The 19,246-nt window shown below is 37.3% G+C and overlaps 2 protein-coding genes across 2 annotated transcripts; both read right to left on the bottom strand.

Annotated features, from left to right (window-relative positions):
- Nucleotides 1-337: 337 nt before the first annotated feature.
- On the bottom strand, nucleotides 338-11,606 carry map1lc3a (microtubule-associated protein 1 light chain 3 alpha). Its single transcript, XM_022214296.2, has 4 exons — nucleotides 11,397-11,606; nucleotides 7,250-7,305; nucleotides 6,106-6,212; nucleotides 338-2,171 (listed from the first exon to the last, which is right to left on the bottom strand). The coding sequence occupies exons 1-4, from the start codon at nucleotides 11,434-11,436 to the stop codon at nucleotides 2,000-2,002; spliced, it is 375 nt and encodes a 124-aa protein (XP_022069988.1). The 5' UTR covers nucleotides 11,437-11,606; the 3' UTR covers nucleotides 338-1,999.
- Nucleotides 11,607-13,072: 1,466 nt separating this feature from the next.
- dynlrb1 (dynein, light chain, roadblock-type 1) lies at nucleotides 13,073-17,353 on the bottom strand. Its single transcript, XM_022214293.2, has 4 exons — nucleotides 17,207-17,353; nucleotides 16,837-16,912; nucleotides 15,978-16,145; nucleotides 13,073-13,470 (listed from the first exon to the last, which is right to left on the bottom strand). Exons 1-4 carry the CDS (start codon nucleotides 17,207-17,209, stop codon nucleotides 13,427-13,429), a joined length of 291 nt encoding a protein of 96 aa, XP_022069985.1. The 5' UTR covers nucleotides 17,210-17,353; the 3' UTR covers nucleotides 13,073-13,426.
- Between the last annotated feature and the right edge of the window lie 1,893 nt (nucleotides 17,354-19,246).

The raw sequence follows: 19,246 nt of genomic DNA, 5'->3' as shown, positions 1-19,246 counted from the left end.
TTTATTGTGTTGAAACAGTCAAAACAAACTTAACAGCTGAAGTTGGTGCCATAAATGTCCGAATTTTTTTTTTTTTTTTTACCTTTTTAATGACAAACTGTGATTTAACTCCAGTTTCAGGATTAAAATGCTGCTTTTCCTGCTTTCTGGTTGTGTTTTATGATTCATTATTGATGAGGAATTATTGTTGGTCATTTATCCTAAAGTGTTGGAAAACAGTCAAACAGTTGATGCCATAAACATCCAAAAATCACCTTTTAAACCGTTTGTTCCCTTCTCAGACTCCACCTGCTGGCAGACTTGAGGAAAAAACTCCATAAAAACAAAGAAGCGAGTCTTTTAAAGGCAACGTTTTTCTTTATTTCTTGGCAAACGCTTAGAATGGGCTGCAGCGTCTATTTACACTCTAAATAAGAACAGCTGATTATATGATCGCTGATACGCACACAGTTTTTCTTTACATTTGTTTTTGGTTCAGGAAACATCTAAAAATTAAAAACAATCATATCCAAAGCTTAAAATCAACGTACATTTATAAAAAAGAAAAAGAAAACATGCATCACGAGCTTTTTTCTGTCTTTAAAATGGAGTTAAAGAAAAGGCAGACAGGAGCAGATACAAAAGAAGAAAACCTAAAAAACTCAACGCCGACTCTTTGATTCTCCGATTAGTTCCTGTGCAAAAGAAGCTCATTCGTTCCTACATTAAATAGCTTTATTCTACGCTACTGTAGTGTTTTACAAGCTTTTCTTACTGGGTTTATTCATATTATTTATTATTACAACCTTCCATCTCAGGAGGAAAAACGTAGGACTCAACACAAGATTAAATCCTCACTCCCAGCCAGTAAAACCCTTTTCACACGCTTCATCCTAAAGTGGCAAACGGTCGACGTGACTTTGATGCTTGTGAGGCGATTAGTGGAATCAGTTTTCCACATTTTAGCACCGAAACTGGTCCAATCACGGCAGAAAAAGGAAAAAGAAGCTGTTTGAGTGTTGATCAGAAACGGAAATGTTTTAAAAATTAACTACTGCAATGAAAACAGAATTTAACGGGTCGGAATAATGAGAATCACTGATGATTCAACGATGGTTGTTTCCTCTCAATTAAAGCAGCTCTCCCTCATCTGGATCCTAATAAACTCCGAGGAAACATTCCTAAACATGTTGTTTAGGAGTGTTTCCTCTAAAGTAAACACCAAACTGTTTCTTGCTGTTTGTTGTCCTCTTCATGGAGACATGATGGATCATTGTTGAACCTCAGCTCAGACTTCTCCTCCCCTCAGACAGCTCAGAGTTTAGTTTGATCTCTTAGTTTCAGTGAATTATTCTGTTTTCTGAACCACTTCCTGTGCTGTAGACGTCGTGTAAAATGATGAGATACTTTAGAAACGTTTGGATGTTGTGTCTGAAAAGGGCTTCACCTTTAGGCTGGATGGGAGTGAATCCTTCATGCTTCCACCTGATTGGTCGCTCTAAACGGTGAGTCATGATGCTGTTGTGCTCTTTAACGGATGTGAGGCGGAGCCAGGTTGTGGCTAATGCTAATGCTAACGCTAGTTCCCTTGTGTGAGTGAGAGCTGACAGTATCTGTACAGGGAGGTGAGGAAATATTGCACATGGAAGGTCACCGCCGACGGTAACCGCGGAGCCCGACGGTAACCGTGGAGCCCGTCAGTCAGCCGCTCGGTAGCTTCAGGCTGACAGTAAACGTGTGATGAAAACAAACGCGGAGCTACGAACTAAACTAGGATTTAAAAAGAACGTGAGTTTAAAAAAAACGAGGACGGAGCTTCCAGACAGAGGAGGACGGAGTCTGAACGTTTAAAGTTCAGCTTTTCTAGAAGATGTCTTCTGAACTCCACCGGATGGTTCATTTCCTGAGATTTCAGGAAATGAACCAGCAGCTCCTCAAACTTTAATGACTGACTGACCACAGCGAGGAGGACCGGACCTGGACCACACCTCCATCAGACCTCCATCCATCCAGACCTCCATCAGACCTCCTCGCAGCCGAAGGTCTCCTGAGAGGCGTAGACCATGTAGAGGAAGCCGTCCTCGTCCCTCTCCTGCTCATAGATCTCAGAGATGGATGTGGAGACGGACACCATGCTGTGCTGGTTGACCAGCAGGAAGAAGGCCTGGGTGGGGTTCAGCTGCAGCCGACGTCTGGAGGACGAAGACGAGGAAGAAGAGTTAGTGCTGCTGTTTACATCCCAGCTTTCTGGTCCAACTTTCTTCATCATTTTGTCATTTATCAGTTGATAAAAACTCTAGGTTCAATAACAAAACACCTTAATGTTATTAATTATTGGATCCTTTAAGTTCATTTATTCACAGCAGAGACATCTGGAGTTAAAATACATTTAAAGAACAGCAAAAATATCATGACTGGTGATAAAAAACAGCTAAAGTTTAAATATGCAGGATGAGACCCTGAAGTGTTGAGAAACGTAGATATGAGGGATTAAAACGACCAAAATGACATAAAATACCAACTGATAAAACACACAGAAAAGCAGATTCATGTCATACTACAGCCTCCCGAGGATCATAAAGAGACAAGAGAAGATCTTAAGGTCTTTATTTTTCATTTTAATTCATCGTCACACCGAGCAAAGAGTTTATCATTATAATTAACATGGAGGGAAACAAAAATAGGAGTTTAGTTGTCAGGTTGGATCAACAACTTGATGAATTCAGATGTCCAAAAGTCCCAAAATATTCCAAATAAACCAACTAATTCCCATCTGGAGGTTGTGACCAATGAGGGAGCAGCAGCAGGTGAGTAGTCCTCTAAGCATGTCAGGTGTGGCTGCAGATGGAAGCTTTATGTTCAGGAACGTTGGTTTAAATCAGAGTTTTTGGGACATTTTGAGCAGAATCAGATGGATTATGTTGCAGGAACATTTCAAAAGCGCTTTTTTAGCCGTCGTGCTCCAAGAAGGAGGAACTTCAGCCAACAGGTGAGCGTTTAACGCCTGAATTTAAACTGCAGGACCTCAAACTGTTGGTTTCTATCCAGTTAATTAAAGATTTAAGTTCACCGTGACTGATGCAGGTTTACTGGAGAAAACAGTGGATAGAAAAGGAAAATATTGTTTAACTTCAGGGAGAACAAACAGCTGTTGTCCTTTAGATCTACGAGAACTTCTGTTGTTCACGTCCAGGAATTAAAGCTTGATTGAAGACGTCCAACATAAGCGCATCATAAAACTGAATTATAAATGAAGGGAGGCATTTAATTTATTCTACTTTTATTTATTGGTTTAAAAGGCTCAGACAGAAACAACATAATTAAATTCTCCCACCAGTAAACTAGAAATCTAAATATAAAATAAAAATCTGATTCAGAAGTTTCAAAGGTCCGTCTTTCAGTTTCTGCATTGAATCTATTATTAATTTTGATTTTTTTTCCAAATAAGAGTAAAAACTGCCCGTTAAAATCTCCTTGAGTAAATAAAGTAACATTTTTAAACTTTTGATTTTGTTCAACCAACAGTCTAAAACCCTCAAATGTTCCGTTTACAACAACAGAAAGACACAGCTTTACATGAATTCAGCTGATTTCTTTCAGTTATGTAACATAAGTCATGGTTTTAGTGGAAATTTCTATATTTTTTAGCATTTCCTTCCTACTAAAACAACCAAATGATGTGTTTTTTTGCACAGTGCTTCATTTATGATGTTATTTTGTGATATATTTTCCCTGTTAAATCTAAAGACTGCAGCTCGTCCAGCTAGAATAATGTACTGGTCCATATTTCAGTAATATTTCCATACATTCAGCCCTGGTTTATAGCTGCTAAATCAATAAATCGATGAATGGCTCGGCTTTATTCCTCAGAAGCAGGATGCTTGCTCAGGTCTTTGAGTCTTTTAGTTGCTCAACTACAACTTTTTAATGAGTTTTATTGTCAAACACATTTAAAACTTTTAATCAGAAAGTTTTATGGCCTTTTATTTATAATATTTAATCATTTAATTTTACTTTATTCATGTATTTCTCTGCCTAAAATACTATTTACCAATTTGTGTTTATCTATTTTGGGGTTAACTTCAATTATTTTTTAATATTTTTGTTTTTGTAAATTGGTTTTCACCATTTTTACTTAACATGTACATTTATCTTTAATTATTTTACTGGTGCGACAAAAAGAACATTTCATTTATACTCTCAACAGATTAACCTGTACTTACTTTTAATGCAAGAACAAAAAAAACTCTAAAATTATTTAAAAAGCTGGAACCACCAAGCATTTGCTGTTTTGTTTGGAAATTGATCAAGAAAATGGTCATTAATAAGTGTTTCACCACTATTTAATACCATAATATCCTGTTTAGTAAGTTTGGATTTAAAGCGAAGAAGTTAATGTCCATTTGAATTCACTTTTATCACTAAAACTGTCGTCACATCTTTTTATTTAGCTTTTAAAGACGTCTAAAACACAAAGTCACAGAAAGATGCTAATTACAAGGCTAAAGTCACTTAAAGAGCTAACTGCACAGCTAAAGTCCTAGACAGATGTTAACAGCACAGCTTGTCATAGAAAAACTGCTAACTACATGTCTAAAGTGATAGGAAAACGGCTAACTATATAGCTAAAGTGACAGAAAAACGGCTAACTACACAGCTAAAGTGATAGATAAACAGCTAACTACACAGCTAAAGTGATAGATAAACGGCTAACTACACAGCTAAAGTGATAGATAAACGGCTAACTACACAGCTAAAGTGATAGATAAACGGCTAACTACACAGCTAAAGTGATAGATAAACGGCTAACTACACAGCTAAAGTGATAGATAAACGGCTAACTATATAGCTAAAGTGACAGAAAAACGGCTAACTACACAGCTAAAGTGACAGAAAAACGGCTAACTACACAGCTAAAGTGATAGATAAACGGCTAACTACACAGCTAAAGTGATAGATAAACGGCTAACTACACAGCTAAAGTGATAGATAAACGGCTAACTATATAGCTAAAGTGATAGAAAAACGGCTAAAGTGATAGAAAAATGGCTAACTACACGGATAAAGTGATAGATAAACGGCTAACTATATAGCTAATGTGATAGAAAAACGGCTTAAGTTATAGAAAAACGGCTAACTACCCGGCTAAAATGATAGGGGAAAAAAAGGCTAACAAGCAGCTCATCTTAGCTAAAACTTAAGCTAAGTTTAGGTTCCTATTTCTGTACACATTTTGCTTATTTAGTTGGTTAATCTGAATAATTAAAAATAACAAACACAGCTCTGCCACTAAAGGTAGCTAGCTTTTTTTTAAATAAAATTACTAAGGTTGATATTTTCCTAGAGTTTGTTGTGTTTCATAAAAAAGTTTGAGATTTTCATAAAGAAAAAAACTTTTAAAAGCTGGAACCACCGAACATATGTTTTGTTTGGAAATTGATAAAGAAAATTATTAATTATTGTTTCACCCCTATTTAATACCACAATATAGTGTTTTGTATGTATGGATTTAACTAAAATAACAACTGCAATTATATTTCATTTGGATGCACCTTAATGTCAGGGAGCCTCACATCTTTTTATTTAGTTTTTAAAGACATCGAAACCGACTAAATTGTCAGCTAAGCTCTCATTTTCATCTTCAACTTTCTCAGATTTCACCTCCTCATAGTCTCACCTTTCTCTCCTCGTTTTCCAACAGCAGCATTAACTTTTGGCTTGACGTTAATCTGAGCTTCTTGAAATGAATCTCCGGCATGCTGACGGTCGGTAAATTCACCGAGGTGGGACGGATCTGCAGCAAATTAACTTTTATGGCTGATTTAAATCTTCCAAAAAAGAGGTGCCTTTCGTATTTCTGCCTCTTCAGCGTTTATGGCTGATAATAATCAACAATAAATTCCGGTTTATTAGATTTCTGCTTTGCCGGACGGTGAAATCCTAATTTACTGGACCATTATTCTGGGAGACTTCATTCGTCATCTCTTTGGTTTGGAAGCAGCTCTGAGGACTGTAAACAAACTGTTCAGCCTGTTCATGTATGTAAACAGCAGCAGGTCACGCTAACTGACAGCTCCACGTGTACGTCCACATACCAAACACATCAGTCGGCGGTTCTGTGTTTACCTGATGATCTTGACCAACTCGCTCATGTTGACATGATCAGGAACCAGGAACTTGGTCTTGTCCAAAACAGGAAGCTGCTTCTCTCCCTTATACCTCTCAATGATCACCTGCAGATGGAAAACACAACGTTCTGTCGGTTAGTGAATATATTCAGACAAATATCAGTTAGAACCTGAATGTGTCTGTAACTAGTTTCACTGTATAGACAAATATTATGGGATGGAAATGTGTAAGTTCAGAGAAGCTCAAATAACTACAGAACAGGATCATAGATATTTAACGACATGGCTAAACGTATGGAAAGACGGCTTACTACACGGCTCAAGTCTAAAAAACCATGGCTAACACAAATAAAACCATAGGATGAGGGGAAAAGACATAGAAAGAGCTAATTGCACAGCTAAAGTCGCAGAAAAACAGCTAGCAACACAGAAAGGCGCTAATTACAAGGCTAAAGTCACTGAAAGAGTGAACTACACAGCTACAGTCGTAAAAGACAGCTGACTACAGCGCTAATGTCATAGAAAGAATGCTAACTACAAACCTAAAAAAACAGAAAGGGATAACTACATAGCTAGAGTAATAGAAAAACAGCAAACTATGGGGCTACAGTTATAGAAAAACAGTTAACTACACAGCTTAAGTCACAAATATAGGGCTAACTACACTAAAGTTATAGAAAGAAGCTAGCTGTCACAGAAAATGCTATTTGTACAGCTAAAATCACAGCTGACGGGTACATGGCTAAAGCCACAGAAAGATGGCTAACTATAAAGATGGCTAACAAGCAGCTTATCTTAGCTAAAACTTAAGCTAACCTACCTAATTATGCACACATTTGGTTATTTAGTTTGTTCTAAATTATTACAAAAATACTTTCCTACTAAAGGTAGCTAGCTTAGGAAGACAGCTAGCAGTAGAGCTAAAGTCAAGTGAAGCCTAGCTGTGGAGTTAGCCACAACTAGCCTTAGCTAAAACTAAAGCTAGTTGCATTTCAATGACGTGATGTTTTGGATATTTGGTCAGTTACATCATTATTTAAATACACATACATGGACTTCTACATGCCAAAACATGCATGATGCTGCAGACATCACTGTTTTAAAGAGCAGATAAATGTGATTGGACGGTAACAGGAACTTACAGGGATCTTGTTGGGGTGCTGCTCACGGATCTGCTGGACCTCTTTGCATCGGTCAGCTGTGGACGAAAGAACAAAAAAAAAAACAGTCAGCAGCAGCCTTTAATCACAAACACACTCGTTTTTAACCATTAAAAAGCTGTAATTTAATCTCTAATGCCACCAAATGTGTCCAAACTACGCCTGCTTTCCACTTTTCCAATAATGTTTTTGTCTTTAAATGTCTTGTTTTGTTCCAAAATCCAAAGAAAAGCTTCAAGTCCTCACGTTAGAGGCTAAAAACAAATTATTTTTATCTTCTGCCTAAAAAGATTATTTAATCAACAAACTATGAAATTTAGAATTTAAAATCATTTCTAGACCATGACAGGTTGTTTTGATCATAAAGTAAAATGCTAGATTGTTCTTTTGTAGTTTTGTGTTTCATTTTTGTCTCGCTTGAGTTTTTCTGCCATTTTGTTCCTTTTTAGTTAGATTTTGTCTTGCTTGTGTCCAATTGTTTTGGCGATTTGGAACTTTTTGTCTAATTTTTTGCCTCTTTTTTTTTTGTTTTGGTTTGTGTCGTTTGTCTCATTTTTGTCATTTTGTGTCTCATTTTTGTAATATTTTGTCCTATTTTTGTTGTTTTTTTGGTCTTTTTTGTTCTTTTCTTGTCATTGTCCTTCTTGTTTTTGTCGTTTTTATGTTTCCTTGTTGTCTCACTTGCATCGTTTGTCCATTTTCTGTCATTTTGTTTCTCAGGTTTGTCAATTTGTGTCTGGTTTATCTGGAACTGAACGATATCGTAATTTACTTTATGATCAAAACTACACAAGTCAGACAAAAAACGACAATGAAACAAAATATTACAAAAATGACAAAAGAACAAAGAATCTAATATTTTACTTTACGATGAAAACAACTTGTCATGGTCCAGAAATTATTTTAAATTTATAGTTTTACTAATTTACAATCTGCAGTTAATGTCTTCTCTGTAATTTTTACACTTTGAGGGCGGACTGGACCCTCTGGAGGACCGCTTTTGGACCGCAGATCGCATGTTGGACACCCCTGATTTGACTAATTTCCTCCATTTGAGGTTCGTGTTTTTTTTGATAAATCATGTTAACAGGAAAAGTCCTTCTAATGAAGGTGTTTTCTCATGAATCAGTGAGTCTATTTTTTTATAAATATCTGGCACTGATCTGAACTCGTTAACTTGAAGAGTCGAAGCAGTTTCTATAAAACGATCCGTTAAAGTGCTGACTTAACCTTTAACTCTGCAGCGTTTCCTCTCATCTGCAGTTTATTTCAGAAAATAAAAACGGTTTTACAGCGCGTCAGGGTTCAAAGCTCAGATGTCTGAATGAGCTGCTTTGTTTCTGATGCTTGCTGATAGTGCAGCAGATAACTGCAAAATACCCCATATGGCACAAATACTCTTTGAGATCCACTTTTTGTAAAAACGGCGTTAGCCACACAAAATTCCAAGATGGCAACCATTTCATAAGATGGCCGCCACCTTGATTGAAAAGTTCAATTTTCAAGCCAAGTATTTGAATGAAAGATTCTATTTAGCATGTATATCTAGGTTTTATGGACTGAAGTATCTAAAAGAAAGGTTTTCTGGGCTAGAGTACCTAATCAAATGATCAAAGCAAAGATGGCGTCCAAGATGAAATCTATAAATCTCAATGTCTTAACAAGTGTGCTGAAGGGCTCTGCATGGCAGGAGTCAGGCCCCAGTGTGTGCTGAACATGGCAGGGACACAGAAATCCAATCCTGATTACAGAGTTGTGTGATGTTTGTGGCATACGCGAATAAGACCTGAAACAAATTCTGACTTGCCGTTACCACAGCAACCCCACCACAGGCCACCTGACCATGCGCATGTGTTTGTAGGCTTGTGTCACGTTCTGTCATGTGCCACAACAGTCGCGCCATGCACTTTATTTTCACAGTGCAGACTATATTATCACAAATTGGTGAAAACCATATCATCAAATCATACAAACCCTAATTTAGTTCTAATTGCTAGTTCGTGAACAATGGTTTATGGCTCTTGTAACAGACATATTGGACTGCATCTTTGTTTCAGCAATACACATAAACAGGAATGTAGAACGGTGTCCATCTAATGCAGGGGTGTCAAACTCAGTTCCTGGAGGGCCACTATCCTGCATGTTTTAGATGTTTCCCTCTTCCAATACACCTGATTCAAATAATCAGCTTATTATCAAGCTCTGCAGAAGCCTGATAACGAGCCTGATCATTTGAATCAGGTGTGTTGGAAGAGGGAAACATCTAAAACATGCAGGATAGTGGCCCTCCAGGAACGGATCTTGACACCCCTGATCTAATGAATTGATCCCAAAAACCTAGTGATGGATCAAAAATCACTATTCTATATCTAAGTATTAGCATTTTTTGGTTTCGTGGCAGACATTTTGGACGCCGTCTCTGTTACAACTATGCTGTGATGTTACATAACACAAAATAATCAGGCTAAAATGTTAGACACTACAATCTTTGGTTTTTACCCTTAATGTTGCATTTTCTTTCAAATATTTTGCTTCAGAAGACGAATTTATGGTGCACATGGCGGCCATCTTGAAAAATGGTCGCCATCTTGGAATTTTGCGTGGCTAACGCCTTTTTTTTTTTTTTTTTACAAAAAGTGGGCCTTAAAGAGTATTTGTGCCAAATTTCATGCTTGCATCACAAACTGAAGTATTTTGGAGTTATCTGTAGCACTATGAAGGAATCATTGCTTCTAACGGCTACAGTATTCACTAAACTATGACATTTAATTACATTTGATCACCAACACCGTTTCTGGCTGTGAAGCTAAATATTTAACAGCGTGATGCTTCAGAACTCTTACTGACTTGATGAGATCAGGTTATAAACAATCCCAAAGAGAACGAAAAATGACTGTAAAGAAATTAACAACGACCATAAAGAAAGGCTGAAATTCACAGAGATAAGAATTTCCATTTGGTACTGCACTGCTTCACAGCGATAAACTGAACCTAAACAGTCATTTTTATTTTATTAGGAGGAATATTATTTGTTAGGAATACTCAAACAAATAGTTAATAGATTAATGAATATAAAAACAATCATTAATAGTGTTTCTATTCACGTCCCACCTGTTTCTACTGTAACAACCTCATTAAAACCAAATACTACTTCCAGAACCGGCTTCATTTTTCTGCTGTCGGGAGGTAATATTATACCAGAGACCAGGAGCTGAACGAGGACATCCTGTGTCCTGATCCTGCACAGATATAATCCATTTATTACATATAATAATAATATTAGGTTTAATCCATTTAGGAGGAACGTCTGTGTACTAATTAAACCAAATAAATCTGTGTTTACTGTTGCTGGAGGCCTTTATTGTTCTGTAATAAACCAGTAATGTGTGTCAGTGTGACAAACGCCACAGAATAACACAATAAAAGGTTGTGAAACATGATCACTGAGCTTCATAAGGAGGGTTAGAGGCCTGTCCAGGTGTATCAGGAGGGTTAGAGGCCTGTCCAGGTGTATCAGGAGAGTTAGAGGCCTGTCCAGGTGTATCAGGAGGGTTAGAGGCCTGTCCAGGTGTATCAGGAGGGTTAGAGGCCTGTCCAGGTGTATCAGGAGGGTTAGAGGCCTGTCCAGGTGTATCAGGAGGGTTAGAGGCCTGTCCAGGTGTATTTTAGGTGTTTTGCTGCTTATTCCCAGTTTATTCCTCAGTAAGGCTGGATTATGCAATGGTCGTACCGGGCTCCTCCTTCCCTCAGTTCAGGGCTTCAAATTGCACCATAACTCACAGAACACGTGTACTGGGTAATGTGTCAGCACATGTTGTTTTCCTTAAAGCAAACACTGGATGCTAACAGCTGATCTGAGGCCTGATTAACCGCTGGAGGCCTTTAAACGTCCACTTAGACACACTTAATACGCTGTTTATAAGCACCATAACCATATAATCTGCTAGCCAGACGGCCTGAGGGGGGCTGTACTTCTTTCTGTTGCTGTAGTTGTGAGTTTAACCCAGTTGTTATGAGCCACAACTACATAACACAAAACGACACCACAACAACAGCTGCACTGGTCAACATTCGGGCAAAGCTAGGTGGCTAACGGGCCGGCTATGTGCCAGCCTCGCCGCCTCCTTACCGAATGTCCTCCGCTGCTTGAAGGGTCTGTCGGACGGCATGTCTGTGGAGGGTCGTAGCTCGGCGACGGCCCGGTGATAAACGGCTCGGAGCTCCGGTAGTCTCGGTGTTGTCGGTGCTGGAGGAGCCTCGGTGTCTCTGGTCAGTCTGAGGCTCGAACGGCTAAACAAAGCCAGTAAACCAGGCGGTGACGTCACCGGCCGCTCTTAAAGGGGGCGTACAGATATTTTTTAACCGACTTATTTATGAAACTGTTATTAATGAATTATTACACCGGAAGGCTTTATTATTATTGTTATTACTATTATTATGATCGTTGTTGTTGCTATTATTATTGTAATTATTGTTATCACTATTATAACTATTTTTAGATGTTCTGACTCAATATTTGCCACATGAATAATTCGTGGTCGTTGAAAATGGACATTTGCTGGTTTAGTGTCTCCATAAAGTTCCTGTTAGTGTTTATCTATGGATGGATCTGTATTTCTACTGAAGTCTAGTCTTTGTTGAGGCTCTAACATCAGTAGAATCTCATGTATGAACAGTGTTTTACATATTTTGACTTGACATTTGTCTAAAATTACTCAAAATTTGTCCAAAAGAAGATAATCTTTCAGAAATGTCATGAACTCATCCAAAATGACTCCAAATTCTCCATGATTTGAAATCTATTAAAATGTCTCAAATTTTACCAAAATATCTTGATGTATCCAAAATCAGATGAAGTTGGTTTAAAATGACTCAAAATGATCAAAAATGGCACAAATGAATAATTACTGCTACTTGAAAATGGACATTTGCTGGTCTACTGTCCCCATAAAGGTCCTGTCAGTGTCTATGGATGGATCCATTTTTCTACTAAAATCCAGTCTTTGGTCCACATTTCTCCAACCGTTAAGGCTCTAAAATCAGTAGAACCTGATGGTTAAAGTTTGACCAGACAAGGTTGCCTTTTTTTATTTGTTTTTGCTATTTTGACCTGAAACCAGTCAAAAACAATGTAAAATTAATCCAAAATGACTCAAAATTGTCCAAAAATGCCATGAAATCTGTCCAAAACGACTTGGAGTTTATCAAAAATGTCTGATAATTGTCAAATATTACAATGATTAATAATTATTGGCCTTGACAACGGGGAAAAAATGGCCATTTTTCAATCCAGGATGGTGTTGTCTAGATGTTGGTTTGAAATTGCTCTTTTTTTTTCCATTGTCAAGGTCGATTAATTAAAATTGTGTTCTCTTATGGATCCATTCGATCTTTCTGATCCACTATGACCTTTTGTTTGTTCTGACCACATTTCATGGCTGCTGGAGTTTTATTTCTGGACATACTGAACCATTAAAATGGCTTCATGGGTATTTGAGGGTGAAAATGGTAAAATTTGCTGGTCTGAAGACACAACATCCTCAAAATTCTGCCAAAATATTCAACATAATCTGAGATGGTGCATTAACAGCTGTTTGGGAAAAAAACCACAATGACCCCACAACAAAAACTAACAAAAAATAATCCAACCAACATGACAGTCAGTTTATGAGCTCGTCCTGCTGCCAAACTAATGCAACTTTAAGTCTCAGAAAAATAAAACATTCATCTACCACCAAACAAGCTCAAGTCAGGAGCTTGTTAACGTTTTCTGAAGCCATGATAGAAATAAAAACACAACACGACTCCATTTTGGCTTATTTAATGTCTTAATTAGTTACAAATAACCAACAGAGTGTTTGTAATGTCGTTCTCTGGACTTCACCACTAAATAAATAACCCCAGTTTTCCACCAGGATGCTGAGAACTCTGCAGGAATTATTTTCTCTCCTCCAGCTTCGTTTCTAACAGCAGCTACAGACGGTGAGCTGAGAGAAGAGCTGGAATGCTAAAACATGGAAAAAGAAAGGCGCCTGCAGGCCGACCGTCCGTTTTTAAGTTTCAGGTAAACAGGATCTGTGGGTTTATGGAGGACGAAATAATAAAACGTTTAGCTGTTTTCTTCTGAATATGACGCACAGAGTGAAGAGTGGAGCTGCTTCAGTCTGATGGGTTCTGGATGACGATCAGGAAATAGTCCTTATCTGGGAAGAAAAACACAAAGTTTTTAAAGAAAGCAACACCAATGTCCAATAAAACCTCACACAGGTTCAAACGATGCTTCCTAACACCTCAAAGCGTTGGATTTAAAATGTTTTCCTCGATTTAACAAAACTTCTCAGATGCTTTTTGTATAATTTTTTCCTAAAACCAAACACTTGATTATTTAAATTTAGCAAATATCTCAGAACGAGTAAACAAGACTTAGAACTTGACAAAATGTTTCATTAAAAGTCAGCCAGTTCCTCCCCCAGAACCTCCTCAGAACATCTGGTTCTTCATCTCCAGAAACTTCATCAATGATCAGAGTTCTACCTTCATACTGGGAATATTTACAGGTCCTTGAAGTCCATAGAGGAGAACGTCCCCTGGAGAAAGTTCTAGAGCAGTCCTACCGACAGCTGGAGAAAGTTCTAGAGTAGACCTAGCGACAGCTGGAGAAAGTTCTAGAGTAGACCAAGCGACAGCTGGAGAAAGTTCTAGAGCAGTCCTACCGACAGCTGGAGAAAGTTCTAGAGCAGTCCTACCGACAGCTGGAGAAAGTTCTAGAGCAGTCCTACCGACAGCTGGAGAAAGTTCTAGAGCAGTCCTACCGACAGCTGGAGAAAGTTCTAGAGCAGTCCTACCGACAGCTGGAGAAAGTTCTAGAGCAGTCCTACCGACAGCTGGAGAAAGTTCTAGAGCAGACCTACCGACAGCTGGAGAAAGTTCTAGAGCAGACCTACTCTAGAACTAGGTCTAGGTCTATTCCTGAACTTTCTCCAGGTCTACTTTAGAACTTTCTCCAGGAGACGTTCTTCTCTATGGACTTCAAGAACCTGGAACTCTGGAAATATTCCCAGTATGAAGGTTGAACTCTGATCACTGATGAAGTTACTGGAGATGAAGAACCATCTGGTTCTTTGTGGTAATTTTGATCCATTTAGTGGAGACTTGGTGTCTTTTTGTGGGACATTCTTTTTTTGGTGGTGATTTTGGGTCTTTTGTGGTAATCTTGTTGCTTTTTATGGTATATTTAGCTAGTTTGAAGTATATCTCTTTTTGTGGTTATTTTGGGTGTTTTGGTGGAGATTTGTGCCTTTTTGTGATTAGATTCACTATTTTTGTGGTGATTTGGGGCCATTTTGTGAAAATCGTTGGACTTTTTGCGGTAATTTGAGATTTTGTCGCTTTTCGTGGTATATTTACCTCGTTTTTAGGGGGATTTTGGGTCCGTTTGTGGTAATTCTGGTCCTTTTCACTGCACTTTAAAGTGGACATTGTGTTTGCAGAGCGATCCATAAAGAGGATTTAATCGGGGAGTTTGACGGTGCTCAGTTGTTGAATCACCAATCTGGACTTTGACCTCTGTGATTTTCTGAACTGGATTTCAGCCTCTCAGATCTACAGCACAACTCTGGTTGGTCAGGATTTTATGCAAAGTTGCACAAATGGATGCAAAGTTCTCGGCAGACGTTTGTGGTTTTGAATGTCTAGTTTTACCTCCTGTCAGATCTTTTCTCTTCTTGTTGCTCTAAAGAGAAAATAAACAGGGCTGGGCAACACGAGGGTCATTCCAGAACATTCTACGTCTCACCCATCAATGTAGAAAATCCTAAAACATGCAGTAGTTGTGTAAATGTTCTTGTCCTGAGACAAAATCTAAAAAAATAGGAGAAAAGAATGTCTAAAATACCAAATAAGTCAGGAGTTCCCCCTAAAATGTCATTTTTCTCTTGTCCACCCCACTGATGACCAAAACGAATCTCTAATAAAACAGAATTAAATCTAAATGTTCTTTTTGTGGTTTTATTTTTCCATTGATGTCTCTTGTAACTTTAGAAACATTTTTTAATCAGTAGATTTTAAGCAATATTTTTTTTCCCATGGAATGTGCCCAACAACATGTTAGCAGAACCTGCTGACGTTTTTGTCATCTTGTCCCATTGTTGTTTTGTCTTATTTTTGTCATTTTGTCTTGTTTTCTAAATTTTGGTCTTGTTTCTGTCAATTTGCCTCATTTTTGTCAATTTGTGTCTTGTTTTCTGTCTCGTTTTATATCCAAAAGTGTTCCTAAAAAATGTGTAGAGCAAAGCTATGTCCTCTCTTCTAGTTTCCATCTTTTCATCTCATTGTCAGCCTTGATTGGATGTCTCACTCTGCCTCATATTATCAGATTAACTCTTTGGACTGTTTTCCATCAGTGGTCAGCAGTAACAGCTAGCTAAATATCTAGCTTCTACTGCTGAGAAAAACTAAACATTAGCATGGATCAGAGTTAGAAACAACACAGAAAACAGAAGAAAAATTCTGCCATTGATGTGTAAGCTGAGCCAATCAATACCTATTATTGATCAACAGGGAGCAGAAAACTGGAACAGAGAAGGTTTATTCTCTTTCTGGGGTCTTAGGATCTTTTTCTGAACCAGATGGTCTCTACATCTTGTTCATGAGAAGTTCAGATGTATTTACTGAATCAAACATTCAGACATCTTTGTTTTTTTTATCTCACCCGGAGCGATCATGATCTCGTTCTTCTTGGACCGGACCCGGAGGAAGGTGAGGTCGTTCTGGGGGTCGATGTCTCTGACGGTGCTTCTGGCCTTCATGACCAGCTGGTGGATCAGACCGGCGTACTGCACCGTGCTCGAGTTGTCCAGAGTCGTCTTCACGGGGATTCCTGAGAGCAAAATACAGAAATAATCAGATTATGTACACACAAAAGGCATTAAATTAGATTAAGCTATTTAAGGAATTTTGTTCTCATCTGGATCATCACAACGTTATTCTTGGATGCTTTCTGGGTTGTTCAGCTCAAAACTCAGTTTCCCTTCATTACTGATTTTAATCTCAAATTTTCTCAGTACTTTTTAAAATGTTTGGTAACAAACTCAAACCTCCTCTGCAGATGTTCTGTCTTTTTTTAGCTGATCTTTGCTGGAGGGTTTGTGTTGTTCTACTTTTCTCTTTAAAACATCCAAAGGCGTTCCGTTGGATTCAGGTCAGAACATAAATTTATCCAGGTCATAGTTTCTTAGTTCCTGAGTAGAAACTCTTAGATTTTGGATGTTCTCCTGCTGGTCAGCCAATATTCTTGTTCCTCCTCAGACCTTTATGCTGCATCTAGAAATGTCTTCAACATAGGAGGAAGAACTCTTCTGTTCAACTTAGAAATAATGCGGTAACTAACAGGACTTGTAATAGCTAGACTTTTAGAGAAGTGTGCAGATTGTTTCTATGACAGAACTAACACAGATCAATGGTGGTGGGTGGAGTTACGGTTGCTAGGTAACAAGAGGTGTCACCTGTAAACAGCAGCAGACACCCAAAGAAACAATCTCCTAAAATCAGCTTTATATAAGTAGTTTTACCTTCTGAATTGACGATGATGATTCCCTGAACTCCCTTCTGGCCCTGAATCCTCTTCAGCGTTTCCTCCACTTCAGCCTGAGAAAACAAGAGTTAGCATTTAACCGGTTAGCATTGTTTAGTTCAAAAGTGACTGAAAACCAAGAAAAAGGGAAGAAACAAAACATCCGACCCATTCAACTGTCATCGGGGTCAAGAAACCAGCAGAAAAACTAAAAGGTTCAACTGACAACGCCCGACTAGCATAAACAAGCTAGCTACAGCTAACATTTCATCAAAATCCCCCCGGATTAAACTTCGCATGGCCGAAATCCGCAAAGAAATCATGAATCAGAATATTCAAAAAAAACGTCCGGCAGCTGTTTATCCTACCATGTTAGATATGTGAGAAGAAATCTGTGTCAGAATCTGGTCTCCGAGCTCCGCAGGATAGCAGCTAACGGCTAACTGTTGTGTTGATTACAGACGAAGAAGAAACAACTTCCGGAGCAGCGCCTCCGCTGTCCCGGAAGTTGTTTCTTCTTCGTCTGTTCGAGATCTCAGAGAAAAATGGGGGATTCTTAAACTTATTAATTATTATTATAATAAAAAGAACACAAATTTAAAAAAAAATAGTGCTGCTGAATTATATTAACATTAACTATTACTACAACCAGAACAAAAACATCACTATGACGACTATTATTTATTTTAATCAATATATTTAAAATGATAATATTGCTATATACGAGATTGTTCTTTTGTCGTTTTGTGTCTCTTTTTTGTTATATTTTGTCTTGTTATTGTTTCTTTTTTATGTTTTTTGTCATGTTTGTGACATTTGTGTCATTTTTTGTCACTTCATAACTTTTAAATCAAATAATTTTGTCTCTTTTATTTGACGCAAAACGCCAAAAAATTAGACAAACGACACGGAATCGTGTCGTTTGTCTAATTTTTTTTCCTGTTTTTGTCTTGTTTTTTTTCCATTTTGTCTCATTTGTGGTTTTGCATTTCATCTTTGTAATAGTTTGTCTTGTTTTGTGTCATTTTTTGTCTGACTTTTGTCGTTTGCTTCATATTTTTTGTTTTGTTTCCTTTTTGTCTCGCTTGTTTGTATATTTTTTTGTCATTTTGTTTCTCATTCTTGTAATATTTTATCTTGTTTTTGTTGGGGTTTTTTGTCTGACTTTTGTCGTTTGTCTCGTGCTTTATCATTTTTGGAATATTTTGTTATTTTTTTGTCTTTTCTTGTGGTTACTATACTGTAATTTTATTGGAGATGAGACTGGACTGAAACGTGAACCTGGACTAAAATGAGTTTGACACCTCTGATCTAAATCAGTAAATTAGATTTTATTTTATCTTGCATTTAATTAAATAGTCAAAAAGATGAACTCATAGAAACAAATGCTTAAAAATCAGCAAATTAGAAGAACTTATCTATGTTCCATCAATGCAGTTTTTTATTATTTGTAAACCTAAAAATTCTGTAATTTATTGTTTTCTGGGAAGCATTTCAGCTCTAAAATCTTCTTATAGGTTCCTCTGATAACAGCAGCTTCAATTTAGAGCACAAATGACTCCGTTAAAGAGGAATTCAGGGAAGAAATCCGAAACCTGCAGGAGTTTTTCAAACAATAGCTTCAGAGTCACAGAAAACCCAGAAAACTAAAGACTGAAACAGGTTCAGAAACTTTTAAGGTTTTAGATTTTTTTTAAATTAATTTCTCCTCTTTTTCTCTTCTTCGTGACTGGCTGGAATGTAAACACTGTGGGCGCGGCAGCAGCTGCTTCAAATCCCATCAAACACAGCAGCCAGGACGGAAGTAGGAAGACCGGCCCTTCAAAACAAAACGACAAAGGAGTACCCATGCGCTGCACTGAAGGAGAATTTCACTCAAGGCAAAAATGATTAAATAAAAAACCTTCATAAATACATAAATAAAAATATAAATGAATATGAAAATAAATCTATTAATACGTGCATACCTAAATAAATACACAAATAATTGCATAAATATACAAATAAATGCATCAATATATCCACAAATAAAAACATACATAAATAAATATACAATAAAGTCACAAATACATAAATACCTAAAAACAAATAAATAAATCCACAATTAAATAAGCAAAATATTCATGTAAATAAACACACATCAGTTCCATAAATAAATCCACAAAAATACATAAATACATAAATAAAGAGCACACAAATAAATTAATAAACAATCACTCAGAAAGAGAAAGTATGTTGCTTAATTTATTATTTATAGCCACATGAATAAAATATTTCCTGTGTTACTAATGTTATTTATTTAAACTGTTAATCAGAGTTGAATTAATGCCAGCCTCCTGGAGTTCTCAGTTTTAATGTTTAGTGCTGTGACCTTCTAATAACAACTACAGTTAAATATTATTATTCTA

This window comes from Acanthochromis polyacanthus, chromosome 5 (genome assembly GCF_021347895.1).
Source record: "Acanthochromis polyacanthus isolate Apoly-LR-REF ecotype Palm Island chromosome 5, KAUST_Apoly_ChrSc, whole genome shotgun sequence".
Lineage (NCBI taxonomy): Eukaryota > Metazoa > Chordata > Actinopteri > Pomacentridae > Acanthochromis > Acanthochromis polyacanthus.
The sequence above is the reverse complement of the archived record's forward strand: the minus strand, read 5'-3'. Positions and strand labels throughout refer to the sequence as shown.